We start from the raw sequence: 27,806 nt of genomic DNA, 5'->3' as shown, positions 1-27,806 counted from the left end.
ACACTGTAGATACGTTCCCACAGACGCATGCTACGTTCCCGTGATCGCCATGCCTTTGCCTTTTCTTTCTCGCCCTTTGTTCTCCCTTTGTCATCTTCACTGCCTCGCTCTTGCGCCTTGTCCTTGGTTGCTAAGCAGCCCCTCTAGTATATAAGGACCCCCCTAGGCGCTCCCTAGTCCCCATCTCGACCTCTTGGTCATTGGGACTAGGTGAGTGACCATAGTGTTGTATCTCTCTTCGATTGCTAATGTATAACTTGGTCATTGGGACTAGTCTGTCGCTGTCTGCGTGAAGACTAGCTTTCGTAGGTCTTGTGCCCTTGTGCCGGCCTCCGCTCTGCCCTCGTCGAGTTTCTTGCTACGTTTATCCCTCTCTACCTCTCTCTCTTCCTTTCGGCTCCTTGCCGCTCGCCTACGGGATTGTCGCCGAACGTTGACCCGAGTCTACGCGCCTAGTCGCTGCGACAGACAGGAAGCCTTGATCCGAACGACTTGGGCCCTCAATCAAACAACAGCCCCCTCCCCTCCACGCAGCCCTGCTACCCACCGCACTAGTTCCCTACCAGACGTAGCGAACGAGCCCACTGAGGCTACACCCTTGTCGGAAGACAACCCCGCTCCTCGAGACGACGAAGAAACTGTTACCCCTCTCCGCGGTCTTCTCCAAGCGCACCCGGATGAACCGGACAGCGATGCGGACACGATAACAGAATCTATAGACACTACTATGTCTGCAACCCAGCAGGAACAAGCTCGGACCCAGAGGCTGTTCCGAGCAACGAATGAGCTGAGCGTCCCAGACACACCACCTTGTTCCAGCCTCCCCAGCTTCCAACTCGGAAACTTGTTCACTCCCCAAGACAGCATCTCCTCGCTACACCAGGCGACAGGGGCCCAACCCGGTCAAACCACTCACTACGCCAGTAGTGGAGTCCTGACAGCACAACCTGTGATACCACCTACTACTGCTGCACCGCCGGGTCGGCCACCTACACCCCCTGGTTTGCCTCAAGGACCTGTCGGACCTCCGCAGGGCGGCGGACCTCCTCAGGGACCTGGCAGACCTCCGCAAGTCGGCGGACCTCTTCAAGGACCTGGCAGACCTCCGCAGGGTGGCAGACCACCTCAAGGCGGTGGACCTCCCCATGGCGGCGGAATCCCTCCAGGTGGCGGACCCCCTCAAGGACCTGGCGGACCACCACCTGTGGCTCCTCTCAGCGTACCAGGTGCCCCCGCCGGCCGAACCAAAGTCCGCGCCCCCAATGTTTTTGACGGAGATCGCGACAATCTATGCACCTTCCTCAATGAACTCTTCCTGTTCTTCGAGGCACGACCAGCCGACTACGCCACAGACCACAGCCGCATTGTCACCGCTCTAACGTTCATGGACGGACCGAAGGTGATCGCCTGGAAAGACGGATACATCGCTCAGGCCCGACGAAACGGCTGGAACACCTGGAATGCGTTTGAGACGGTCTTACAATAGACCTTCCAGCCCATCGAGGAAGCCGCTACGGCCGCCTCCAAGCTGTACCACCTCGACTACCGACCTGCCGCACCAGACACCTTTAACGCGGAATTCTTCCGCCTCTGCGCCCTCGCCGGTATACTCGAAGACAGTGCTCAGCGGTCCTTTTATAAGGAGCGTCTCCCAGAAAGCATGTGACGACGGGTTCGCCTCACGTACCCCATCCCCACCACCATTAATGAGTGGGCAGCACGGGTGTTAAAGATCGAACACTCCAACTACGAGGAACGACACCTGCGCCAACTCGAGGGACGCTCTTGCAACGACCGACAGGGCCAAGGCACAAAGGGACAGTCCGCTCGTACCAACTCCATACGATGAGTCGACGCTCCAGCCATGAAGAAGGACAGAGAGAAGAAGCAATGCTTCTACTGCCACAAGACTGGTCACATTGCACCTGATTGCCTTAAGAAGAAGGCGGACAACTGTGCCAAGGGACGACAGCCTGGACAAAAGAGGCGGAAGGTGCGCAAGGTCAATGAACTAGAGGATGGCGAGGTCGCTGACGGCGAAGACAATGGCGAAGACACACCTGACAAAACAATCAGTCAGGTCAACGTAGACAATTCGGATGAGGGTTCTTGAACGGGCAGTCTTTGCCGACAGAAGAACTGCCCTCTGACTGTATTAGTATCTCGTTTGTTGCCACTACAGAACGACGACGTCAATCTATTCTTATCCCGGGCAACATCGAGTACAAATCTACAAGTGTCGGAGCTCATGCGTTCATCAATTGCGGAGCAAGTGCTTCTCTCCTTAACCGGAATTTCGCCAAGAAGTACAAACTCCCTCTCATCATCCTACCCTCCCCCCTTCGTTTCACCAATGTCGATGGCACCGCCAACACGGCTGGACCAGTCACCCAGAAATTCGTCGGCCACTTTCGAATCAATAGCCACGAGTTCCCCACCAAACTCTACGTCGCGGACTGCGGCCGGGATGACATCATTCTCGGAATGCCATGACTAATCCAGTATAACCCCCATATTGACTGGGTACAGGGCAAGGTCCGGTTTGACGCCAAATACCTGCGGGCGGAACAGCGCCTTTGGGAATACCACCAGCACCCCTCAGGGACTCCCCGTCAACACCTTACCGCTTTCCTTCATGGAGACATCCATCCCGAATGGAACCCTTCTGCCACCATTTGACGACTCATCATCGGAGACACCGCCATCGCTCGCACCACCGTATCAACCCAACTGGCCATCAACGCAGGGTCGAAGGCAGCTGATGTCAAGGCTCCCGTGGCCATCCCAGACTACCTCAAAACCTATCACCAGGTGTTCGAGAAGAAGGTGGCCGAAAGAATGCCCAAGCCCCGGGCCTGGGATCACCCCATCGACCTGCGACCCGACTTCAAACCCCGGGACTGCAAGTTGTACCCCCTGTCCCCGCTCAAGATGCAGGAACTTCGGAAGTTCATCGACAAGAACCTAGCCAAGGGGTACATCCGCCCATCCACCTCACCAATGGCATCCCCGTTCTTCTTCGTGGACAAGAAGGACGGTTCCATGCAACCTGTTCAAGACTACCGGTACCTCAATTCCAGCACAATCAAGAACGTCTACCCCCTCCTCCTGATCAACGACCTCATCGACAAGTTGCAGGGGGCCAAGTACTTCACGAAGTTGGATGTCCGTGCTGGGTACAACAATGTCCGCATCAAAGACGGTGATCAGTGGAAGGCTGCCTTCAAGACCCCCCTTGGGCTCTACGAGCCAACTGTAATGTTCTTTGGGTTATGCAACGCCCCGGCAACATTCCAAGCGATGATGAACAACGGCTTCAAGGACATGATTGCTGAGGGATGGATCATCATCTACATGCACGACATTCTGATATTCTCCAAGACGGAGGATGTCCACCATCGTCGAACGCAACGGGTCGTTCAGCGTCTCATCGAAATGGACCTGTTCCTCAAGCGCGAGAAGTGCATGTTCGACGCTAGTGAAGTTGAGTTCCTGGGCACCATCATTCGTGAAGGATCGCTTGGCATGGAGCCGGTCAAGCTCGACGGCATCCGCACCTAGCCTGTACCCACCACCGTCAAACAAGTCCAGAGCTTCCTCGGATTCTGCAACTTCTACCGACGCTTCATCCGTGACTACAGCAAGATCGCTCGACCACTCACACAACTCACCCGCAAAGACCTACCCTTTCAATGGACGCCCGAATGTCAGGTTGCATTTGACACGCTTCGCAACCTGTTCCAGCAGAAGCCCATCCTTTGCATGGCCGACCCGTCCGGGGCCTTCCAGATCGAATGCGACGCCTCCATGTTCGCCACTGGGGCCGTCCTCCGCCAATGGAACAGCAACCAAGACTGGATGCCAGTAGTGTACCTATCCCACGCCCTCTCGCCTGCGGAACGCAACTATCAGATCTACGACAAGGAGCTCCTAGCAGTTGTTCGCGCGTTCGAGACCTGGCAACACTATCTCGAAGGATCCCCCCACGTTATCTAGGTCATTTCCGACCACAAGAACCTCACCTACTGGCGGTCCGCGCAGAAGCTGACCTGACGCCAGGCCCGATGGAGTGCATTCCTCAGCCAGTTTCACTTCGAAATCCACCACCACGCCGGGAAGACCTTGACCCAAGCCGACGCCCTGTCCCGCCGCCCCGACCATGCGGATGGGAAGCATGACAACGAGGACGTTGTCATCTTAGATGACGGGGTATTTATTCGAGCTGTCACTGATGATCTACTGCTACGAATCAAGGACACCACCCGGAAAGACACCAAGGTGGTACAGACTAGCTGTCATGGACGTCTAACCCTTGTCAGGCCACCTCCGTACGGCAAACCTGAAGACTGGAAGCTGGACGATGGAGTTGCCAAGTACCAGGGCAAGATCTACATACCTCCAAATGAAAACCTACGACGCGACATTGTCCAGATACATCACGACCCGGCAGTAATGGGCCACCCCGGACAGGACCAGAACACTGGACTCGTCTCACGCCAGTATAGTTGGGGCGGGATGGAAAACTTCATCCGCAAATTTGTGCAGGGATGCGCCATCTGTCAAGGATCCAAGGTTAACACCCACCCCGTGAAAGCTCCTGCCATGCCTATTCCCCACGCAGGGAACACGCGGCTGTTTTCAGTCATCACCATGGATCACATCACGGGCCTTCCAACGTCCAACGGATTCAATGCCATTCAAGTGGTAGTAGATCACGACACCACCAAGGGTGCAGTCATCACCCCCTGCACTATCAATGTCACCGCCTTGGAAGCAGCCGAACTACTGTTCCGAGATGTCTACAAACGGTTTGGAGCCCCTCAGAGGATCATATCCGACCGAGGACCCCAGTTCGCGTCCGGGGTCTTCCAAGAACTGCAACGACTTGTAGGAGTCAAGACTCCCCAATCCACGGCGTATCACCCTCAGACGGACAGACAGACAGAACGGGTCAACCAGGAGATCGACTTGGCTCTGCGCATCTACTGCCTCAACGACCCGGACAGCTGGTCAGACAAACTCCCCGCCTTTGAGTTCTGCCACAACCAACGCAAGCACTCTGTTACGGGCAAGTCTCCGTTCGAACTCATCATGGGCTACAACCCCGATGTATTCCCCAACTCCCTCTCTCCATCCACGCATCCAAGTGCAGAAGAACGAATCCAGCAACTCCTCGAAGACAGAGCCAACGCGGAAGCCGCGCACAATTGAGCAGCGGAGATCATGGCCCGAAGGGCTGGAACCAAGCCGGTCACGTTCAAGAAAGGCGACAGGGTCCTCCTCGAATCAACCAATCTCAGACTCCCCTATCCCCACCGAAACTTAGCCCCGAAAAGGGAAGGACCCTTTGAGATCGACGAGATCACTGGTCCAGTCACAGTTCGGCTAAAACTCCCTAAGGCCTGGAAGATCCATGACGTCTTCCATGTGAATCTACTCAAGCCTTATCGAGTCACCAAGGAACACGGTCCAGACTACCCCAGACCGCCTCCGGAAACCGTAGAGGGCGAAGAAGAGTGGGAAGTCGAGGCCATCTTAGCCCATCAGAAATGTGGGAAAGGCTATCAATACTTCGTCTCTTGGAAGGGCTGGCCTAGCAGCGAAAACTCGTGGGTTTCCGGGAAGGAGATGACTAATGCGCCGAAGCTCCTCACCAAGTACAAGAAGCAACAGCAACTCTAGGGAACGACCCCAACCCACTCCGCTCTCCCACCAATCCACACCATGCCCCAACTCGCCTCCACCTACCGCGCTGCCCCCGAAGACGTCCCCACCCCCCAGTGGTTCCTCGACCACGACTTCCACCTCTCCTTCCTCCGCCTGCCCGGCAACGAAATCGCTGGATACGGTTAGACCTCCCAATGCCAATACGTTGGGTGGCTCCTTCTCCAACCCAACCCGGAGTTGTGCAACGTCCTGGAATGGTGATTCCGGGACGTCCCGCCCGCCTTTCATGCCCGGGCCATCTATGGCGAGTCGGTCGTCACCCTCACCCATCTCCGGACCCTCGACTGGGACGTAGGCAAGCTCACCGACCTGTCTGGCCAACGACGGGCCTACGACACCGTCTCGCAGCTGCGGGCCACGACGATTGCCAGACCACGCCTTAAATATTGTTTGCGCCCCCCATCATCTTTTCCTCATCGCTGACCTCGTCAATCACATAGAGCAGGTTGACCACGAACACGAGCGGACCTGGCTGGAGCATGTCATCGCCAACAACGACAGCCACGCCGCCTCACCTATCCCCCCCACCCTGCCTCTGCCCGCCCCGGAATGGGGAAATCCGGCCGACATCTCCGGATGGGGCGACACCAATGTCGACTGGAGCAACACTGACTGGGGGAACGTCCCCATGAACGAGGCCGACATGGAGTGGTCCCCCCCTATACAACCTCCGCGCTGCTCCCCTCCACCCCGCAACTCCCCCTCCCCAACACCGCAGCACCTCCGCCCGATGCCCGCTCGCCTACGCTCCGGCGCACCCCCTCCAACCCGTACGCGCCCTTCTCCCCGCTCTCCCAGCCCCACCCCCTACTCTCCAAGCCCCGTCGATGAGAACGAACCCCCCTTTGCCATGGTTGTCGACCCTGCGTCACCCCTGGAGTGGCCGACCTCGGCCGTCTGAACGGTCCTTGGCACCATCAGCGGAGGCGACCTCACCGACACCACCGACCCCGACACCCTGTCTGTGCCCCCTGACCCTCCAACCCCGCCACTTCGCCAACGCACCCCTTGCACCCCCCCGTACCCCACCCCCGCCCCGGGCCCCACCACAGTCCACTATTGGACGCCCCTCCTGGGCCACCCAGCATACGGGGGGCCCTCCTCTACGACGAGCGACTCCCGGACGGCTGGCAAATCGGGCCAGAAGAACCCCGTCACGTTAGCGGACACCCTTGGGAGTGGCGAGTCTCGGGACACCTCAACGGGACGGCTCTCCTTGAGGTCCAACTCTGGAGCTACGCCTGGGACGAGCGGTGGGAGCAAATCCCTGGTATCGACAACGCCTACCTCATCGGTGTCTTGAGCGACAACCTTCACCCCAGTGGACGGTTCACGGAGACTCAGTACCTGGGGTTCCTGCGGGCGATGATCCAGGCACGCAACCCCGCCGCCCGCGTAACCGACCACAAGGTATGGAGAGAAGCAGCCGACAACCTCGTTGACGCATACGACGTCCGCAACATCCCCGTCTCGGTCCGTCAGTACTGGAACAGACACGCCGTGCGCCTCTACAACAACACGTCGGGGAATGACCTCCACCGCAGTGTGTGGGGGAACTTCTACGACGACGAGATCCTCGACGTCTCCGGCTACGGCGACTCCCCTCCACCCACCCCTGCCACACCCGCCGCACCCGTCGAGGAGGTCCTCCGTTCACGCAGCCCCTCCCCCGTATCTCCGCCCACTGTTGTCCATGACATCCCTGCTGATGCCATCCCCGCCCCTTTCTGTCTCATGCGCCCCACCCCAGCTAATCCTTCGTCCCGTTCCCCATAGCCCCCCGCCGCCTCCTCACCCATCGCACTGTCATCGTCCTGCGCCATTACCTTCATCGCCAGGGGCTACTTCAACCCCATTGATCCCGGCTTGAACATTGACCTCTGGTACCCGCCAGCGCCCTCATCACCGCTCACGGAGCCGGACTTGGATTTGAACGATCGGGACGATCGTGCTTAGAAACGGGGGTAATGTTACCGTTGGTACGCCCCACCCCCTATCTTTTTCTATTGGACTACTCCTTCTCGTCGTCCTCGTGTACACTCCACCCCCCTTCCTGTTCCCGGCGACCTATGTTTACCCTCCCGTTCCCCTGTCGTCCGCCTGTACACTACCACCCCCCATTCCGCCCCCTGACGACTGTGTTCCTAGTCCCGGCCCTCTCCCTTAATATTTCCCCTTCCGTCTATATGACCGGACCCTGAGTCCGACCCTGACCCTTTCCCTTTTCGGTTACGTTACTTTACCCTGACCCAGACCCCGACCCTTGTCGCGCCCCTTTCCCTTTTTGGTTACATTACCCGACCCTGACCTAGACTCAGGACCCTGTCCCGCCTCTATCCCCTTTCGGTTATATCACAGGACCCTGATCTAGGTCGTGTACCATACCGGGCCCAGCCTTGACCAGACATGTTCCTTTACAGTCTCCTCATACCTCCCCACTTTGGTCGGTTACCTTTCTCTTCCTAATACCGTCGGTACCCCATAGTATATAAGGAGGCCTGTAGTCGGTAGAGGCTACCCACTTCTGTTCTCCTCTTCGTTACCTCCTGTATCCCTATATCCCTCAATCTAGGGACTTGTGCGATACTCTCTCCCCCGTGTGCTACACCACGTACTTGGATAAGTCCGCGTGATAAGTCTGGATAGACTTGTGTTAGTACTTCAGTGTAACATTAGGGAGCCATTGTGGACAGTACAGGAGGTATCGCAAGCATGTAACGACAGCGCGGCGCTGCATCGCGCACCAAGGGCGCCCTCCGACATTCTCGGACTGCCCAGACGGGGCGTCGGTATGTGACACATGTCACCGATGGGGGAGTCACGGGGGTGATTCCACCAGACGTTCAGGAGCCCGGATGCTTCCGGTTTTTTCGCATCCGCTTCACACTCCGAACGTCTGGTCACGAGACTACTGATGATGGTCTTACCCCTGGTTGGCGCTAGTTATTCCGAAGACATCGTGGAAACTAGCGATCTAGATCTGGATCTCCGCCAGGTGATTTGGGCGAACACCCTTGGACTTGTCCGAACGCACGCTGGCCATGGTGGAGGATGAAATTCACGCAACATAAGTCGTCGCCATTCTCTACGCTGCTCTCTCGGAGGGCCGCCTTCAAAAGCCACCTCGCGCGTTCTGGGACCTTCTTGCGAACCTCAACCCTCAGGCTACTCTCTCATGATGCTCGCAACAACTATGACAACTCCACCGGATCGCATGTACCACTTTACAGTGAGCTTCGCACTTCGCTGTACGCGTTCCTCACTTTTGACCGTGTCGAACAGAACGGCTTGTTGAGGCATGGCAAAACACCCCTACGAAATGGTACCCACTCCCCATAGCTGCTGGCGCACTCCTTCTCGTCGTTTTGCAGTATCGCAAGAAGTCGACAGCACGGGAGGTCGTAGTAGACGATGACGGCAACGAGGTTATTCGATTGAAAGGTCCCTGGCATGTACGTGCTCTACCCTTTTGCTCTACATCACCCCCCGCTGGCCGTCGAATCCACGTCCTTTGCCCTTCGACATGTCTGCATTGCAGCTCATTCAATTGTCAGGTTCACGTCATTGGGGCGCTGCCTTTGAGGAACATGTCTCGCGTGTGGGGCTACCTCAACTCCCTCGAGCTCCCCGTATGGTTTCGTCCCATCGGCTTCCGTATATACGCTAGCGTATTCGGATGCAACCTGGAAGAGATCGACCCTCAAGACCTCACACAGTACGCCAGTCTCGGAGAGTTTTTCTACAGAAAGCTCAAGGATGGCGCACGGCCGGTCGCCGACGCGGTCCTGGTATGATTCGTATATCCTCTTTGCACCGTGCTGCGTCCTCACCGTGCGCGACGTGCAGGTCAGCCCAGCCGATGGTCGCGTGCTCCATTTTGGAGTGATCAAAGACGGTCGGATTGAGCAAGTCAAGGGGAGCACCTACTCCCTCGACGCCCTTCTCGGCTTGGCACGTCCAGGGACCCCAGCTGTGACGGCGGTCGAGTTCCCTGACCAGAAGATGGACGAGGTGAACCACCGCCACTTCGCTGACATTAATGGCATCGAGTATAGTCTGCACGAGCTTCTCGGCACGCCTACCCCGTCATCATCCGGCACGTCAACCCCCACCGCCGAAGCGCCTCATACTCACACGGACGGCGCCGCGCAAACAGGCACAGCGGCCAAGAAGCACGGGGAGCGCGTAGATGCGTCCGTACCACGCGACCAGACGCTCCCGGAGACTGTCGCGCAAGATGTGAGCATGGCCTCGGAGGTTGGCCTGCGTCCCACCGCAGCGCGTAGGGACAGCTTCACCAGCGTGCGGACGAAGCCAGGGAACGACACGTTCTTCATCGTCATCTACCTCGCCCCTGGCGATTATCACCGTTTCCACAGCCCTGCTGCGTGGGTGGTAGAACGCAGGCGACACTTTGTCGGTACGTAATATTGTCATCTGAAGGATCGTGTCGTGTTGACCTGTCCTTCAGGCGACCTCTTCTCGGTATCGCCCTGGATGGCGAAAAGGCTGGAGAACCTGTTCGTGCTGAACGAGCGGGTCGCCCTCCTTGGCCGGTGGAAGTACGGATTCTTCAGCATGGTCCCTGTCGGCGCGACGAACGTCGGTAGCATCAAGATCAATTTTGACCAGGTGCATCGCGCATGTCTCACTTTTACCATGAACCACCTATTGATGTCATCCCAGGCATTGCGCACCAACGTGGGCTCGCGTAGAGAGCATCCAGTAGGGACCTTCACGGAAGCCGTCTACTCGGCCGCGTCCCCGATCCTCAACGGCCAGCCGCTCGTCAAAGGCGAGGAGATGGGCGGCTTCTGCCTTGGAAGCACCATCGTCCTCGTCTTCGAGGCGCCGCACAACTTCGACTTCTTCGTCAGCGCGGGCCAAAAGGTCAAGGTGGGCCAAAGGTTGGGAGACACCACTTCTTCGGAAGAAAGCGCTCCCCAATGAGAGCGCACTTACGGATACTACGACGGACGATGTCATGTCACGCTACTATTTAGACCAGATGGACCTAACGCTACGCGGCCCAGATCGATTCAACTCGAGGTGTACATTAATAGTAAACTAATGAGTCATTACATGAGCCTCAGGACAGCGATAGCTTCCACATGAGCCGTCTGAGGGAACAGATCCAACCCGCGCAAGCTCTCCAGCACATACTTCTTGCCACCCTCCGCCTGTGCCTTGTCGTCGCTCCTCTTCAGCATCCGACCGACGTCGCGCGCCTGGGTATGCACATTGCAGCTAACGTAGACAACTGTGCTCGCGCCGAAGGCGACCATTTGCTCGATGAAGCGGTCGTCGGTCCCCTTCCTCGGAGGGTCGATGATGAGCACCGTCCGGTCCCGAGGGAACTCCTGGACGGTCTCGAAGATGTTGGCGGCGTCCCCGGCCATGAACGAGACTTTCTCCGTCGAGAGCGCGTTCAGCTCCGCGTTGCGCTGTGCGGCGCGGATCGACTCCGCCGAGAGCTCGATACCGGCGACCTTGTCGAAATGGGGCGCGAGCATGATAGAGAAGAGTCCGCTCCCGCAATACGCATCGACCAGGTGGGTAGGCTTCGCAGCGCCTTCTGAGGCGTCGGTAGCGGGAAACGCAGCGTCGCGTACATACGACGTAAGCGGGACCAGGGCGGAGTTGTTGTTCTGGAAGAAGGTGCCAGCGGTGTACTCGAAGAACATGTCGCCTACCCGTTCTCGCACGGAGCCCTTCTGGTCCGTGACACATATATGGCCATCCTCTGTCGTTGTGGAGCCGGATGCGACTGGCTCGTCGTCCCTAGAAGACTCGATTGCTAGAGAATCGCGTAGAAGCAGCGTCGCGCCATTCTTGAACTTAGCGATGTTTCTGATCGAGGTGTTAGATCGTGCTCGTCAAAGACGCGGAGGGGCGTACTTGATGACGTTGTCTCTAACTGGGCCAAGGGCCTTGTTTATGACAGGCGTAGCGATAGGACATCCCTACCGCTTAGATCAGACAAGGCCGTCAGAGCATAGAACGATAGATCAACCTCGATATCCATGACATGTCTGGTGCCAACCTCGTGGAAACCGATTTTGAGCCAATCAGGCTTGCCTTCTACCACTGGAGCTTCCCCACGCTTCTGCGACTTTTGGAAAGAGAAGGGGGGACGTTGAAAATGAGGGGTCAATTTGGTCCTGTAACCATATTGCAACGGCGACCCAATGGTGGGCTGGATTGGAGGGACGAGTTCTGGAGGTATACCTGAGTGCTACGTGTTAGATTATGACGCAAAGCGTATTGCCGAGGCTCAACTCGCTGGAATAGTTCTTGTATGCTTCGACTACGGTATCACGCTTTAGATCGAGCTGCTTCTCGTAGGAGAGCATCTGAGTAAGACGGCCGAGATGAGACCAAGTTCACCCAATAACCCATCTGGAACTGACCTGATACTGGCAGCCGGCGCATTTGCCGAAGTACCGACACTGCACTCGGGACATGTCCCTCCACTCTGAGTTGGACTGGACGACCTCGACGAGATCGGCATGAGAATGCAGACGGGAATGTCGGTAGACGCGTGCGCGGATGCGCTCGCCGGGGAGGGAGAGGGGAGTGACGATGACCCATTTTTTGCCATTGGACTCTGCGACGGAGAGGGATTCGCCTGGGCAGGGACAGGAAGGATCATGAGACGTGGTCCTAGGCAGCCAAGCTTTACCGGTCCATGTCAAGAAGCGCGAAGGGAAAACGATTGGTTGTGTATGAACAGGAGCCAAGGCAGATAGATGGCAGAGTATGCGCATGAAGCGGTCCGGAGAAACGCGCGGGACTGACCTGTGGAAGGAGAGATGCGGGATACGGTCAGGTCGAGGTGTGTGAATTGCTCAAATGGAGCGTCCCAGTCCATTTTCTGAGCCGTAAGAGACTGGACATAGTCTTGGCCGAGAAGAGCGATGACCTCTCTCGTAAGGATGTCGTCGGAAGAGAAGGGGTCTGGAAGGCGCCGAGCATTCTTCTTGTTCTTCTTCTGTTTGGGGGTCTTCTTGCTCGTGCTTGGAGAGGCTTGGCAGGTTTCCGCGGCGTCTTGGACAGAGACGGCATCTGATACGGGAGGGTCGTCAAGCCGCGGTCTCTTTTCGGGCGGCTGTGTGGAGGGGGTGGATGAGCGGGAGCGAGGATGAGCGGTGGCCATGATGTGCGTCGAGCGGAGACGAGAAACAAGGAAGCTCGCTGGTGGTGGGTGCACAGAGAGACAGTGAGCAAGTGGGACTGAAGAGAGATCTCGAGAACAAGCTTGACGGAGGAGTGTGTGGAGGCTGAGGCTGAGACCTGCGTTGGCTGAAAATGGTGGCCGCCGCATGAATTCATGGCGTTCCTACCACAGGCGCACGTGTCTCTTCAGCATGACGCGAGGCACGTGACGACAGACGTGACGCGCTTCGGCTTCGCGGTGCGGAGACACTCGCACCCCGTTCGTTAACTACTCTCCTCCTCCTCCTCCTTTTCCCCGCTCTCTTGACTTTTCCCTTCCACACGGCATGCTATTGCATCTCCTGCTGTCTTTCCTTCCCTCCTCCCATCCCTCTCCATCCCTCCCTCTCAACCTCCCAGATGGCTCTGATGAACCCGGCGAGGAATTCGGCTCTCCTGAGTTTTGGTACAAAGTCGTCCTCAGCATCGGACTTGTACTCCTAGGCGGCGTCTTTGCCGGGTGTGTCCCTCTCACCCGTGCCCTCCTTTCCCGTGGTATTCATATGTTCTGCAGTCTAACTCTCGGCCTAATGGGCCTCGACGAACTTCATCTCCGCGTTCTCTCCACTTCCTCCGACGATCCAAAGGAACGCAAGAATGCACAAAAGGGTCTGAATCCCAGTGTTACTGCCCTTACCTGCCGCTCTGACTCTCGTACAGTTCTTAGCTTACTTCGCAAAGGCCGCCACTGGGTCCTTGTCGTACGTCCACCCTCTCTCCTCTAGCTCTCTTCCTGTTTCATCACGTCGCATTCAGGTCTTGCTGCTTGGAAACGTCGTACGTTCTGTACCTCACGACATGGGGTTGTTCCTCAGCCATTACCCATAGATTGTCAATGAGAGCTTGCCTATCTTCTTGGATAGCGCAGTGAGTTTCCACTGCCAAGTGTCTCGCTCTATTTCCGACCTTCCCGCCTTCAGCTCGGTGGTGGCATTGCCGCAGTAGTTATCTCAACTACCATGATTGGTACGTACTCCACTCACCATCCATCCTATGCCGGGTTGACGGTCTCTTCTTGCTTCCATAGTCATCTTCGGGTATGTCAGCATGAAAGGCATACTGCACGACTTCATGCTAACGCTGTCCCCCCCTCTCCTCTAGAGAGTAAGAATTCCTCGGCACAGTGCTTTCACTTTCTGTCCTCTGACGACCAAAACACCAGAATCATCCCACAGGCTGTCAGTGTCCGTTATGGCCTTTCGGTAGGCGCGTCGTGTACGCCCATCGTCCTCACTATGATGTATCTCTTCGGTCAGCCCCTTTCATCTTCAAGCGCCTACCAATGACGTTAACATATCCCTCCCAAGCACCTATCGCCTGGCCTATTGCCAAGCTGCTCGACTACGTTCTCGGAACCCACGAGACCCATACATATAAGAAAGCGGAACTTCGCTCTTTCCTTGCCTTCCACCGGCAAGGCGAGGAACCGCTCCGCGACGACGAGATCAGCATACTAAACGGCGTTCTCGAACTGAATAACAAGAAGGTCGAGCAGATTATGACCCCCATGGAGGTCAGTCGGTCATCACTCCACTCACACAGCTGGGGTGGCTGAAACCTAGCTTTTTTCAGGATGTTGTCACAATTAGTGCCGACCGTGTTCTGGATCACGCTACCGTCGATTGGCTGTGCGCTTCGCCTCTTCCGTTCCCATCTCGAGCCTGACGCCGACACACTTCTAGCTTGCGGAGTGGTTACTCTCGCATTCCCGTCCACAAACCCGGACATCCCCTCACCTTTATTGGCATTCTCCTCGTTAAAATGGTGAACTTCGGTTCCCTGCTGACTGTAGCCTCCGTCCTGACTGAACTGCCAGTTGTCCGTCTACGATCCTTCCAGCTCCATCCCTGTTTCAGAACTTCCGCTCTCGCTTTTACCGGAAGCCCCGCCAACCATCAACTGCTTCCAGGCCTTGGACTACTTGTACGCAGGTAGTCGATCACGACTGTAATGGCTCGTGCTGACTCTTCGTTCAGCCAAACCGGGCGTGCCCACCTGCTCCTGCTCAGCCGTACACCCGGCATCGAGGGTGGGGCTATCGGCGTGATCACCCTCGAAGACATCATCGAGGAGATCATTTCCGAAGAGATCGTCGACGAGACCGACCGCTACGAAGACAACGTCTCGAAGCGTCGCGCCTCGCGCATGAAAAACGCTGCCGTCATGAAAGGGTGCGTCTCGTTCGCTGCCCGTCGTGCTGACCGCCGCCGCCTCTGACCTCGGTCTCCCAGTATCGTCGAATACCGCGTCGGCCGCGCGAACTCCCTCCCGGAAGTCGGCGATCGCACGCCGTTGCTGGGCAGCCGAAACCAAAGTCCGATGCCTCTTTACCGAGGAGGGGCCGAGTCCGATGGCGCGCTTTTGAGCGTGTCGCCCCAGCCTGCTTCCCAGCGCCGCATATCGAACTTGAACCCTCAGTACGGGAGCGTGATTGTCGGGAGTCCCAACGGGAATAAGTAGAGCATCCACACAACAGCCTAGATTGTTCAACTGTATCATCGCATAATCGTATCGCTATCGCTGTTGACGTCAAGTATTTCGTTCGCTGCAAGGCTCAAGCATCTGTATTGACCTTGTGGTGTACAAAGTGCAGTGATGTACAGTCTGATTAGGGCAGCATCTGATCCAGTCGTGAAGCTTGCACGTCGAGTCCCCAACGTCGCACTCATACGCTGTCAGCAATGAGCCTCTGCGGTGCCTCGACCCAGCTCCTCCAAGTCTCCATGAACGCAACGAGCTCCGCGCCCTCCACGACACGATGATCCGCCGACCAGCTGACGCCGACCCTCAACCTCCTCTCGCCCTTCCCATCGCCCCTCTCCACATCCCACACCCACCTCGCCCTCCCGATCGCGACGATCGCAACGCCCCCGCCAGGGACCAACACCGGCGCCGCGCTCTCGACCGCGCCGATCCCGCCCACGTTCGACACGCTCACCGTCCCGCCCCGCTTCGGCATCTCCCTCGGGGTGAGCGCGCACGGCACCTGCCTGCCCAGGTGCGAGATGTGCCTGAGCTGCGACGCGAGCGCGTACACGCTCTGCGCGTCGACCGCCTGGATCGTGGGCGTATACAGCCCGGTCGGCGTCGAGAGCGCGATGCTGATGTCCGCGTGCGGGCGGAGGGTCATCGTCGGCTTGCTCGTGCCGTCGGCGCTAGCCCCGGGGCTGGAGGCAATGGACGAGCGGAAGAGCGGCCATTCGTGCATCGCTTTGGCGAGGGTCTTGAGGAGGATGGGGAGGTAGGTGAGGCGGGTGTACTGGCCGGACGAGGGGACCTCTGGGGGGACTGGAGGGGCGTAGAAGGACGCGGGGGAGATGACTTGGGACTCGGGGTTGGGCCGGGAGGATGGCGGGAGGTAATGCTTGGGGATGTGAGCGTTCAGAGTGGGAATGATGTTGTGCAGTTCCGTGATGTCGAGGCTCGTGGAGCAGCTGTCAAGGTCATATCAGCGGGTGGGCATCGAAGGGCTGTTGCGCAGCAGACTAAAGCCTACCTGAATTGCGGGATAGCAAGACTCTACAACGATTGTTAAGCATTCAATACACAGACGTGAACTGACAAACACACCTTCTCCATGGCTTTCCACATGTTGAACCTAGTGCGGTTCAGCTCAATGGTGACGTCCTGACCAGCCGGGTGTATGGCGGGATACGGGGCATGGTGTTGCTGCGTCCCTTGCATCACCCCTACTTTCAAGAACGTGTCGATGTCGCGTTTCTCGATACGACCACCCTTGCCGCTACCAGGGGCCAATCTGCCAAGGTCAACATTGTGCTCGCGCGCGTACTGACGAACGGAGGGTGTCGCGAGTACGTCGTGAGCAGAGGCATGAGACGCGCGGGCCTCCTCCGGAGCGTTCGGGTCCAGAGGGTGTGGCCGACGGGGAGGAGCCTGTTCATGCTGTATTGTCAGCGGAACATCAGCGGACAGTGTAGGTCGCGCTATCTCTGGAGGACCTCTAGGTGCGTCATAGGAAGACTCCGAGTGAGAGGCATCAGAGTCGGGCTCGCCAGCGGTGGGGGAGTCGTCAGCGACTTCGATGGTACATAGGTCTTGGCCGACCTTGGCCACGGCCCCCTCCTCAACAAAGAACTCTTTTACAATGCCATCATAGGGACTGGTAATCTCGACGCTAGCCTTGTCGCTCTGGACTTCACACAGAGGCTCGAAGGTATGTACAGGCGTGGATGGCTTTATGTTCCTGGCAGCCGGACAGGTGAGCAACGTGAATGCGAAGCTCGTCTTGCAGTACAGTAGGACGTACCACTTGATGACTTCTACCTCCGTTATACCCTCGCCGATGTCTGCAAGCTTGAAGCGTTTAAGGGCGTATGACGCGCGTGAAGTGTGGAAGAGAGCGCGAGGTAATGAGCGGCGGGTTGCGAGCGCGACAGGGTGTCTGAAGAGCATCGGACTCGGACTGGAAGGTGGTCGGGCGTGCAGAATGGTTTCAAAACAGAGCTGGGATTTTATAAGACGTCGGACGAGGAGGAGCCAAGATCCGGGGGAGGCATCCTGAGCAGAGTGCTCACATGTCCCTGCATCCCAATGGGCGCCTGCGTGGACGCGTTGGGATTCTGTCCCAATTTGGCAATCGACACGCGACGCCGAACTTGCAGAGATCGTTTTGAGCTGGATCAGCCTCTCTGCCGCCCTCCCCGCCGTCCTCCCCGCCGTCACCACCGTCCGACGCTTGTCGTTCGACGCTCGCCACGCCCACAGCTCACCTCCAGCCTCCTTCGGCGCGTATATATACCGTCTGTGGCACTCGACATCGCCTCCCCCGCTCCTCGGCGACTATCTGACGCGTCCCGCAATCGCTTGGCTTCCCTCTTTCCTCCAATCTCTACGAGCTGTGTCCGGTCCGACGTCTAGATTCTCCGGTGGAATAGACACTCTCAGTGAACAATGGCAGGCCTCGAGTCGCCTCTAGCCCCCATAACCAATGGCATCGGCCGCACCAATGGCACTCTCAACGGCAATGGCAATGGCGATCTTCACGACGGCATCTCCGAGCCCGCCATTGCCTTTGATCCCTCAGTCTTTCGTTCATATCTTCTCTCCCTCCTTCCTCCACTTCTTGCTGCATCTCCAGAGGAGCTGGAATCCATCTTCGACGAAGACTTTCACGACCGTGTCTCACGCTTTGCAGGAGAGGGCTCCGGCGTCATCTATGTCGTGAAGAAGAAGGAAGAACACGAAAGTGAGCCAACCCCGCCTGTCCGCCGTCGTGCTTACTTATTGACGGACTTTAGGCGAGGACGCCCCACCCACATACTCTTACAAGCTCACCCAGACACTCACTTACGACCCTTCTCATGTCACCACTCTTGCAATTATCAAGCGAGGGCCTCTCCTTGATCCTACATCCCCATTGGCAACACAACTTCAGGTCATGAACCTCTTTGGCAGTGATGAGACTCCCTATGAGAGTCTACATGCCCTCATCAGCAGTGCCATGAAGCCCTATTTCGAAGCATTCGCCGCTGCCCGTGGTGGCGGCAAGGACGGTGACGGCAAAATGGGTCAGTCTCAATCAGTAGCATCCTATCCTTTGCCGGCCTCTCATTGGCATTGGCGTTTGAAGGTATCCCCGTCACCAAGAAGAAATTCGCCGAGCTCGAGCTCTCCCTCCTACACCTCCAGCAGAACGTCGAAATCCCAGAAACGCACCTCGTCATCCATCCTCTCATCCAACGCATTGTAGAGCAAGCCCGCGCTAATGGTTCAAGGCCAAGTATTGCCGACATCCCCACCAGGCAGCTCAACGATAGTTCTTTCCTCAACACCCTCCAGAGTCACGTCAATCAATGGATCAAGTCCATCCAGACCGTCACCAAGCTCACCCGCGATGTCAGTTCCGGAACCGCGTCCCAAGAGATCAACTTTTGGCTTAGTTTGGAGCGCGCACTCGAGGGCATCGAGGCGCAACTACGGAGCGAGGAAGTCAACATGGTCATGGATTGTCTCCGAAATGCGAAGCGTTTCCACGCGACGGTCAGTTTTATCGCTGATACCGGTCTGAGGGATGCGACAGACACCGGTAAGTCACTCGGTGAGTGATCCTGTGGCCATGTCATCTGAAAGGCGACGTCTCCGTAGTGCACAAGTACAATCAGCTCATGAAGGACTTCCCGCTGAACGAGCTGTTATCCGCAACCGACCTCGATAAAATCCAGGAAGCAGTCGTCCTCATCTTTGGTCACATCAATCGCAAGCTCAGGCTGTCCCCCTACCCCATCCGCCGCGCTCTCCCCCTCGTCGAAGCGATCTCTAAAGATTTTAATGACCAGCTTCTCCGCGTCCTCACATCTCACCGTCTGCTCTACACGCCGTACGAGACATTCGAGCGTCTGCTCTCTCAGACCATGGCCATCTTCCGCACTTGGGACGACCACATGAAGGAGTTTACTAACGTCGCCCGTGAGGTCACCCGCAAGCGTCAGGAGAAATTCATTCCCATCAAGGTCATTCCCGCGCATGCGAAGCTCCAGGACCGCATCCGTTACCTCCGTGACTGGCGCAAGCAGCACGAGCAGCTTGCGGTCATGACGGCCCCTACCAAGGGCCTCAGCGGCGTGGGTACGGAGATGGGTAGCATGGACATGGAAGCCGAGGTCAAGGAGGCTTACGAGGTCATGAAGCGGATAGACGTCCTCGATGTTTCAACTGGTGAGCTACGCGGTCTTATTTCGTTGACTGCGTTTTCACGTCCAAACAGAGGGTAGCGAGATCTGGGTCGCAGCCGAGAACGCGTATAATGAGCGCGTTGCTCGCGTCGAGAACCAGATCATTGCTCGTCTGCGTGACAGGCTGGGGACAGCGCGTAACGCGAATGAGATGTTCCGCGTTTTCTCGAAGTTCAACGCGCTCTTCGTTCGCCCGAAGGTACGTGGTCTGTAAGACGTGATAGTGCGTCGCATGTCTGATACTTCCAATTGTATAGATCCGTGGCGCGATTCAGGAGTACCAGACACAGCTCATTGACTCCGTAAAGGAGGATATCAAGCGTCTGCACGACAAGGTTGGTTTCCCTGCGTCCCACGTTGCCGGACTGGCTCACACTCGGCCATTAGTTCAAAACGCAGTATCGGTTCTCCGAAGCGTACCACATGTCGCAAATGCGCGATCTCCCTCCTATCTCAGGGGCAATCACTTGGGCGCGTCAAATCGACCGCCAGCTGCAGACGTATATGAAGCGTGTAGAGGACGTTCTTGGAAAGGGATGGGAGCTGTACGCCGAGGGTCAGAAGCTTCAATCCGAGTCATCTGCCTTCCGCAAGAAGCTCGACGTCCGGCCTGTGTACGAAGCATGGCTGCACGACATCAACCGACGTGACATGGGCGTCGGCGGGCGACTGTTCGAGATCGTCCGCTTGCGCGGTGGTGGCTTCCAGCTCGCAGTGAACTTCGATCCGCAGATCATTACGCTCTTCAAGGAGGTTCGCAACCTCCTCTGGCAGAATTTCCAGGTGCCGCATGCAATCACGAACATGGCCAAGGACGCTAAACGGGTATATCCTCACGCCGTTAGCTTGATGGAGACTGTACGGACGTATGGACAAACGTTGGATCTGGTCGAGAAGAACAAGGGCATTGAGTGGCTTGTCGCGGAATACCGAAACGAGGCACAGCGCATGGTTGGGCGGGGTAAGTCGAGCTATATATCCAGTGCGGCCATAACAGGGGATACTCAGACGCCGAATCCAGGTATGAATATTCGATGGGACTACTTCGTCAACCAGTATGACACTGCAAGATATGTGTCTGGCGATGGTGCCCGCGACAACCGCCATATTCTGTTCGTCAGGGAGTTCGCCAGTGTCGTCTCTATCCTTCAGGTGACTTCCTCCGATTCCGGCACCTAACTTCGTCTCGCTTATGATGTATGCTTCCCCAGGACAAGACAAACAATGTCATCGACTTGTACAAGGATATTCAACGATCAATCGAGGAGCTGTCAACATGCCCGTACACGCCAGAAGCATTCCGCGAGCTTTTGAGCAAAATCCAAGCAGCGGTGAGTACCGTATTATCGATGCTGTCGTTACGCTGGCTCATCATCTGGGTTTAGATCGATCGACTGAATTTGGAGGGCTATGCCAACTTAGACCATTGGGTAGCTGAGCTCGACCACCGGATAGAGGGCATCCTCCTCCAGCGCGTAACACACGTCATCCAGCAGTGGTGCAGTGAGTTCGAGCGGGCGGATGATAACGACCGGAGAGAAGCTGCAACGATCAACAAGCGTCGAGATAAGCGTGCCAAGGATGACAAGGTTAGCAATCGTATACCTGTAGGCTGTACAAAATCCCACCTGACTGGTCGATTTTCTAGTCTGCAGAAGGACAACTGGTCTTAACTCCTATCGTCCACGAGATTCGTATTCAGAACCAGGTCATCTTCCTGGATCCGCCAATCGAACATGCTCGTGCGATTTGGATCCGGCAGCTGCACGAGTGGTTGGGTAAGTCCATACAAATTGGTGCAGCCAGTGTTTGCTCAATTACATTTCTCTTAGGGACCGTGTGTCGTCTACGACGGATACAGAGTTCGCGTTACGAGATCGGCCTACAAATGCAGGGACACACAGCCACCGATCTCACATACACCTCCCTTGTACGTGTTATGAACAGAAATTTCAAGGCAGTGACTGATTGTGTTACAGCTGACGAAGTTCCCTGATGCAACACTGGAGAAGCCATTCGCACTGATCGAACAGAAGGTTCAGTCGTTGCGTGAATACGTTGCCAAATGGCTCCAGTTCCAGTCCTTGTGGGACCTCGAGACGGAATACGTCTTCAACCGCCTTGGTGACTCGCTCGCAAATTGGCAACAGCTTCTCACCGAGATCAAGAAGGCGCGATCTACCTTCGACACCTCGGAGACGCAGAAGTCATTCGGCGTTTGCGTCATCGACTACGAACAGGTGCAGGCACGTGTCAACGCGAAGTACGACGCCTGGCAGCGCGACATCCTGAGCAGGTTCGGCGTCAAGCTCGGCAACGCGATGAAGGAGATGCACGCCGCGATCCTCAAGGCTCGCAACGACCTCGAGCATCAATCAATAGAAGGTCTTGTGGGACCTCCTCGCAGGTTCTAACCCTTTGGATAGCTGGTGCTCTTCGCTTCGGTTGGACCGGGTGTTCTCTCGGCGTTGTGTACAATGCTGTGCTGTCAATGTCTTTCCATGCATGTATCCACGGATTCGTAATGATTCTACTATACGCTTGTACCTATGTAGTCGTATACCCGCATTATTTCACGAGGCTATTCGCATTTCTGCAGTGGATCAAGTGATCTACATCAGGCAGGCCACGAGTGTTCGTTCGCACATTGGAGCCTTGTGCAGCGCTGCTCGCGACCACTCGAGACATGTCAAGGCTACGGACCTCCTTCTATACAACACAGCAAGTACATACCTACTCGAACGGGGTATCGTCCTGGATATCGATGTCTGTATACTACCCGTCTTATGTGGTCATCTCGGGAAAGTCATTTCGTTCGTAATCAGCTCCAAGAGATAGGCCAGCCACGCAACACTACGTCCCATCTGCAGGACATAATTCTAAACCTCTGAAGCACCGGATGCTGGATAACGCAGAAAGCTACTGCCGACGAGGAGCATTGGTCGCGGCGGAGCCACCCAACATCAGTACCCACAGACTAAAAGATCGTAGCGAGCGCCCCGTCATCGTCAGCACCCGCTCCGAATGCACGTCCTCCACCCATCGCCATGGGTCCGTTCTTGCGGAATGTGAACCCGACCCAGACCCCGCGCGAGACCGGGTCCTCCTTCTCCTTGACACGCTCGACGTGCCGCTGCTTCTCGATGACCTCCGCATATTTTTCCATGTCCTGCGGCGATGTGAAGTCGTCGTAGTATCCAGTATCATCTTCACCCGTCAGCTCAGGGACGTAAGGAGGATCCGAGCCCCGGAGGTCGTCCCATTTGATTCCGGCGTAGAACGGGTGCTCGCGCACCTGGCCAAGGGTCGCATGCCGCACACTGGCATGGGCGATCAGCCTGTCCGTAGCCACAGTAATTGAGCCCATTTCGAGACCAAGATTAGGGATGTGTCACTCACCGCGTGATAGCGTCCCAAGCGACGTCTGTCAAGTTAAAGACCTGGTCCTCCGGCGCGTCGTACTCTGGCCTCCGTAGCACGGTCGTCCACTTGTCCAAGTTCGTCCACGTCTCTTCTGGGGTGCGGCCGCTGAACGGCGGAAAGCCTGCAAGGAACTCGAACAGGATGCAGCCAAGAGACCAGTAGTCGACAGAGAACGAGTACGGCTTTCCGCGGAGCACTTCCGGGGCCATGTAATCGGGTGAGCCGACGATCGAGTCCGCATACCGAGGGATTTGTTGTCGCATCGAACGATAGATGGATCGTCTCTCAAGCGTTGACAAGTGGACCACCTCGTTGTCTTTCACTCGGTCTAACTGTCGCGAGTTCAGCGGAGTACTCCATGCATTGCGAGCTGTTTTACCTTGACCCTGAGCGACTCTATCCTCTGTGGGTTGAGTGCACCAGTTGCCAGACCGAAATCGGTCAGCTTCACATGACCTGTTCCATCCAAGAGGAAGTTCTGGCAGGAAGATAAAAATCTCTTCACAACAGACGAGATGCGACAACAACGTACCTCGGGCTTCAGATCACGGTGGATGTAACCCAACTTGTGCAGCTCATTGACAGCCACAAACATCTCGCTGATATAGAACCTCGCGATCTCCTCTTTGAGAACGCCTGCATTGTTGAGAAGTGTCCGGAAGTCGCCTCCCGGGACGTACTCCATCGCGAGATACACGTGCTGTGGGTCTTGGAATGCGTAAAGAAGGCGGACGAGCCATGGCGTCTTGGTGGCAGTCAAGATGTCACGCTCGACGAGAACATGTCGGACCTAATATACTTCAGTTATGGAGAATGAGTGCGCCACTGCATGGAGTACACTCACCTCGTCCATCTTGAACAATGTCCGCTTTTTCATCTTCTTCAATGCACACACCTCCCGCGTGTCCGCCTTGCGGGCGAGAAAGACTTCGCCATAGCCCCCCTGTCCGACCTGCGCGATGATCTGGAATTGATCGACCCTGAGCTTGACTCGACGCTTGCGCAAGAGGGTGCGTTCACAGCCACGGTAGGACTTGAATTCCTGGGCGTACTCGGCCTGGGTGAGGTTCCGTTTCGCAGTGTCCTCATCGAACCTAGCCCGACGCTCCTTGCGCGCGGCGATGTAACCGAGGAGGTTGAAGTAATAGTCGAGGAAGTCTAGAGTTCGACCTCCACGCATGAGAACAATGTCACCGATTCGAAAATCCCAGAGCTGATGACGCCTCCGGAGTGCGGGGTAACTGATCGGAGACACCACTCACAGAGCTGAGCGACGGTAGCCTTTCTACGGACCTCCGGGCTCTCGAGCAACTCCTTCTCCCACATCTTGAACGCGCCTTGCCTGATGGTGGTGCCTGCTTTGGCGGTCTCCATCCTGATGTCCTTGTCGACGGTGAGGCCTTTGGCGGTGGCCATGCGGATGTCGGACATGCCGATGGTCATTCCTTTCGCGGTATTCATGTGGATGTCGGGCAATTCCGAGTACGCGTTCTGATTGGGGTGCTTGGATCGCGCCGCCATCGGTTGATCAATGCACAGGCACGGCTAGATCGCCCAAGAGGTCTAAGACGGTGGCGGGAACTCAAGAGGGGAGAGCAGGAGAGGCAAGGCAGACGAGATGGGGCATGTTGGAATATGAACCATGGTTGATTCATTCGAGATAGACGCGCTCAACTCAATCTCTTCTTTCACGTCCCTTCCTGTTGACGCGAGAACGTTTACGATTTCACGCAACTGGCTACGTAGCAGGCTGCGTAACCACGTATTCACGCAGTCGATTGATGGCGAAGCTCGCCAAGCTCTGTGTGTATGCAGCCACGCAGTCATGTAACTGAGCGTCTATTGTAAGTTGTAACTGGAGCGCCCTCCGGCAGGAGTTCGGCGAAGGACAAGGCCAAAGTCTATACATCCTGCAAAGCCCTTGAGTAGACTCGTTTTGCGCGCATTGAGAACTGGATAAATGGTAGAGAACATTTGGATTATAGTCGATCTACATTGCGCAAGGAAAGAGCTTTGTTGCAGGGGCCACTAAGAACTAGGAATAGGATACTTAGCGTCGCTTACCCGACTCCACGATTACACGACTGCACGCTTGTGTTGCAACTGCGAAAGCGAACGCGCGACTGTGTGCATTCGTGGCTACGTAGCCAGTTGCATGCAATTGTAAACACTCTGGTTGACGCCAGCTCTCTGGTTTCGCTCTAGTAAATACAATTGCAACATGTTCATGTCCAACAAGATTTCAGCCTGCCTCGTCCCGCACAATATCCGGCTCGTCTAGCATAGTTCTCAGTACCTCGCATATCTGGGCATGCAAGCTTTCTAGCGAACGGGACATCTCAGCACTGAGGCTGGAACACTTCAGCAGCGTTTGTGTAACTTACTTGCGCGATTGACCGCCTGGACATACTCGGCATTTGCTTGCGCCATCTCTTCCTCCAGGGCTTGTAAACGCTCGACCTTCCGGCAGATGAAGGGCCTCCAGCTGACGGGTCGAAACCGAAAAAAACATACCTGCTTCTCCTCCGGATCCGGTTCTGGCAGCGACTGAATCAAATAATCTATCTGCTTCGCCTTCACTATCAAGTCCGTCACGAGCTCCCTCTTATTGGCTAGTCTCCGCGACTCCCATTGAGTTACAGGAAATATGACAACATACGCGTCTGACCTTCGAACACATCTGACTGGTCATACTTGTCCGGATTCCGCGACTTGGTGACCGGGACCTCCGCGCTGATTTGGATGAAGTTTGCACGGGAAGTCAGGTATGCAATGGTACTCGACATTATGGTAAGCAACTGCATGATAGGCCAAGTGAGCATTCCGGTAGGATTTCTGCGACAGATGCGGACGAACTTGCTGGATCTCATCTTGCAGTTGTGTGATACGGTCCATATGAGACAGTTCCTGCAGCATGACGCTGCTATGACGAGACACGGTGTAGAATACAGAGACACGAAGAAAGAGAATGCATAGAAGACAAGAGTGAGTGGTAGTGGAATGGATAAACCCACACTCCCCCGCCACAAACCCCATAAGCGCCCATTATCTGACCATACACGGAAAGCCGGGCTTAGTCAGCATTTTGCCGGGGTACAGAGACGCTCGTCTCTCGAGACTGACCATCACGACTCTTCGTCCGACCACCACCTGCCCTCTCGCTCGTGCACGCCTACGCCTCTTATTCCATCATGGGTAATGATGGAGGAAGTATCCCGGACCGCCGTGACCTGGTCAGGAGCAAGAAGAAGGTGCGTTTGCTCACGATAGAGTTAGCACTCGGCTCGTCCAGTTCGCTCATGAGTTATATGACAGGCTGAGCAAGCGGACAAGGCCAATCAGGTCCGTGCTATGTGGTTCTTCTGTGCTCTCTCCAAGGTATGCTTGCCATCATCTGATTTCGACTTTGCTGGTTTGCTGACTCGTTATCAGCGTCTTTTGCAAGAGCCCATAGTCTCCTGTCCACTAGGCAAGCTCTATAACCGGGACGCCATATTAGAGTTTTTACTGGACAGGGAGTCATTCGGCGCCGAGGGTGAGGTTGTATGTGGGCATATACGGTCAATCAAGGTGCGTTTCGGAATCTTTGCCATCATCGACACAAGCCTGACCCCATCTGTAGGACGTCAAGACTCTGAAATTGACACATAATGCCAGCAAGAGCCCTCCTTCCGCGTCATCTTCCGAGTCCCAACCGGAGCGGGCTCCCTTCGTCTGCCCATTGAACTTCAAGGAGATGAATGGCGTACAGCCTTTCGTCTACCTGAAGCCTTGTGGCTGCGTCTTCTCCCAAGCTGGTCTCAGAGCCGTCGCTCAGAGCAATACTGCCCCGAAGTCGTCAGACACACAGCCAGACGGCGACGAGGCGGGAGGTGCCGACAAGCCTTGGCTCGATCTCTGCCCACAATGTGGCACCAAGTACGACCGCATCGCTGACGTCCTCCAGCTCAACCCTCCTCCGGAGATGGAGCAAGAAATGCGCGCCACTATGGAGGTCCTGCGCTCGTTGGAACCTGTCAAGAGCAAGAGTAAAAAGCGCAAGGCGGCTGTTGCCGGCGACGCCGACCAGCCAGCTAAGAAGAAAGCGGCAGGCGCGGCGGCTGCGACCAACCCGAGTATCGCAGCAGCGAGTCGGGCGGTCACGCAGGAGCTGGCCAAGGAGGAAGCGAGGCGTAAGGCCGCGATGAGTGATGCAGTCAAGTCTCTCTACGGTCCCAAGGACGGCTCGAAGAGAAAAGAGACGTTCATGACCATGGGCACGTTCACGAGGGTGAGCAATCACCTAGATCTGGTCTATGACCACTCGCTGATTTCCCATGTTCGCAGTACGCTTGATTGTTTGAGGGCTTGCGGTGTTTCGGATGATTTCGTGGACTCTCTTCGTCGTTGTATCTCTACATATGTGTAATCATATCTCCCAATGTCAATACTTCACGACATTTACTACGCTTGTGCTATAGCGAGACGCTCACCAGCATCAGAGAGACCCAGTCATGGTCTCAGCAGCCATAAGTGATTCGACGTTTCGCTGCAGCAGTCGCCGAATCTGAGCATCGGTGGCTTGGACGGAACCGTGTTGTTCCCACGACTGATAGGTTCAGTCCAGCAAAACCCCAGATCCGGTGTCTGTTCTCCATCGCGGAGTCGAGGAACGGGGAAAGGCCGCCGCTGTGGGCCCCTCCAGCCCTATTCGGCGTACCCGGAGTATCTGCAACTACATAATCGTCTTCTTGACATGATGACCATCAT

General features: G+C 56.3%; 9 protein-coding genes across 9 annotated transcripts; 5 read left to right on the top strand and 4 right to left on the bottom strand.

Moving 5' to 3' along the window:
• Positions 1-5,724: 5,724 nt before the first annotated feature.
• On the top strand, positions 5,725-7,683 carry DICSQDRAFT_172675 (uncharacterized protein; the record flags this gene model as incomplete). Its single annotated transcript, XM_007368438.1, has 5 exons — positions 5,725-5,848; positions 6,168-6,594; positions 6,649-6,885; positions 6,963-7,398; positions 7,504-7,683. 5 exons carry the CDS (start codon positions 5,725-5,727, stop codon positions 7,681-7,683), a joined length of 1,404 nt encoding a protein of 467 aa, XP_007368500.1.
• A 1,091-nt stretch (positions 7,684-8,774) lies between these two features.
• DICSQDRAFT_162777 (phosphatidylserine decarboxylase) lies at positions 8,775-10,809 on the top strand. The gene is made up of 6 exons (XM_007368437.1): positions 8,775-8,956; positions 9,010-9,179; positions 9,282-9,515; positions 9,574-10,147; positions 10,199-10,359; positions 10,414-10,809. The coding sequence occupies exons 1-6, from the start codon at positions 8,779-8,781 to the stop codon at positions 10,675-10,677; spliced, it is 1,581 nt and encodes a 526-aa protein (XP_007368499.1). The 5' UTR covers positions 8,775-8,778; the 3' UTR covers positions 10,678-10,809.
• On the bottom strand, positions 10,779-12,525 carry DICSQDRAFT_139130 (S-adenosyl-L-methionine-dependent methyltransferase). The gene is made up of 5 exons (XM_007368436.1): positions 12,138-12,525; positions 12,011-12,080; positions 11,741-11,955; positions 11,626-11,690; positions 10,779-11,577 (listed from the first exon to the last, which is right to left on the bottom strand). The coding sequence occupies exons 1-5, from the start codon at positions 12,492-12,494 to the stop codon at positions 10,806-10,808; spliced, it is 1,479 nt and encodes a 492-aa protein (XP_007368498.1). The 5' UTR covers positions 12,495-12,525; the 3' UTR covers positions 10,779-10,805.
• A 702-nt stretch (positions 12,526-13,227) lies between these two features.
• On the top strand, positions 13,228-15,402 carry DICSQDRAFT_182355 (uncharacterized protein; the record flags this gene model as incomplete). The annotated part of the gene is made up of 14 exons (XM_007368435.1): positions 13,228-13,402; positions 13,457-13,551; positions 13,603-13,643; positions 13,699-13,719; positions 13,771-13,809; positions 13,863-13,908; positions 13,970-13,979; positions 14,105-14,193; positions 14,250-14,455; positions 14,515-14,570; positions 14,625-14,706; positions 14,759-14,865; positions 14,919-15,113; positions 15,174-15,402. Coding segments are annotated over 14 exons (1,391 nt in total), but the record flags the coding sequence as incomplete, so codon positions are not given.
• Positions 15,403-15,475: 73 nt separating this feature from the next.
• On the bottom strand, positions 15,476-17,416 carry DICSQDRAFT_109749 (CoA-dependent acyltransferase). Its single transcript, XM_007368434.1, has 4 exons — positions 17,210-17,416; positions 16,513-17,146; positions 16,439-16,461; positions 15,476-16,376 (listed from the first exon to the last, which is right to left on the bottom strand). Exons 1-4 carry the CDS (start codon positions 17,353-17,355, stop codon positions 15,608-15,610), a joined length of 1,572 nt encoding a protein of 523 aa, XP_007368496.1. The 5' UTR covers positions 17,356-17,416; the 3' UTR covers positions 15,476-15,607.
• Positions 17,417-17,853: 437 nt separating this feature from the next.
• Positions 17,854-22,048, top strand: DICSQDRAFT_172670 (dynein heavy chain; the record flags this gene model as incomplete). Its single annotated transcript, XM_007368433.1, has 13 exons — positions 17,854-18,148; positions 18,201-18,470; positions 18,533-18,988; positions 19,048-19,617; positions 19,667-19,833; positions 19,892-19,969; positions 20,022-20,595; positions 20,656-20,786; positions 20,846-20,965; positions 21,020-21,223; positions 21,283-21,412; positions 21,467-21,564; positions 21,614-22,048. The coding sequence occupies 13 exons, from the start codon at positions 17,854-17,856 to the stop codon at positions 22,046-22,048; spliced, it is 3,528 nt and encodes a 1,175-aa protein (XP_007368495.1).
• Positions 22,049-22,611: 563 nt separating this feature from the next.
• Positions 22,612-24,518, bottom strand: DICSQDRAFT_66263 (kinase-like protein; the record flags this gene model as incomplete). The annotated part of the gene is made up of 6 exons (XM_007368432.1): positions 22,612-22,972; positions 23,034-23,389; positions 23,437-23,535; positions 23,590-23,847; positions 23,902-24,215; positions 24,320-24,518. 6 exons carry the CDS (start codon positions 24,516-24,518, stop codon positions 22,612-22,614), a joined length of 1,587 nt encoding a protein of 528 aa, XP_007368494.1.
• A 755-nt stretch (positions 24,519-25,273) lies between these two features.
• DICSQDRAFT_90239 (uncharacterized protein) lies at positions 25,274-25,994 on the bottom strand. The gene is made up of 4 exons (XM_007368431.1): positions 25,914-25,994; positions 25,726-25,855; positions 25,442-25,669; positions 25,274-25,379 (listed from the first exon to the last, which is right to left on the bottom strand). Exons 1-4 carry the CDS (start codon positions 25,971-25,973, stop codon positions 25,300-25,302), a joined length of 498 nt encoding a protein of 165 aa, XP_007368493.1. The 5' UTR covers positions 25,974-25,994; the 3' UTR covers positions 25,274-25,299.
• Positions 25,995-26,194: 200 nt separating this feature from the next.
• DICSQDRAFT_182351 (uncharacterized protein) lies at positions 26,195-27,501 on the top strand. Its single transcript, XM_007368430.1, has 5 exons — positions 26,195-26,308; positions 26,373-26,435; positions 26,490-26,627; positions 26,680-27,327; positions 27,384-27,501. Exons 1-5 carry the CDS (start codon positions 26,249-26,251, stop codon positions 27,390-27,392), a joined length of 918 nt encoding a protein of 305 aa, XP_007368492.1. The 5' UTR covers positions 26,195-26,248; the 3' UTR covers positions 27,393-27,501.
• Positions 27,502-27,806: the final 305 nt, after the last annotated feature.

Source organism: Dichomitus squalens, assembly GCF_000275845.1.
Source record: "Dichomitus squalens LYAD-421 SS1 unplaced genomic scaffold DICSQscaffold_35, whole genome shotgun sequence".
Taxonomy (NCBI): domain Eukaryota; kingdom Fungi; phylum Basidiomycota; class Agaricomycetes; order Polyporales; family Polyporaceae; genus Dichomitus; species Dichomitus squalens.
This window is presented reverse-complemented; position numbering and strand designations above follow the sequence as displayed.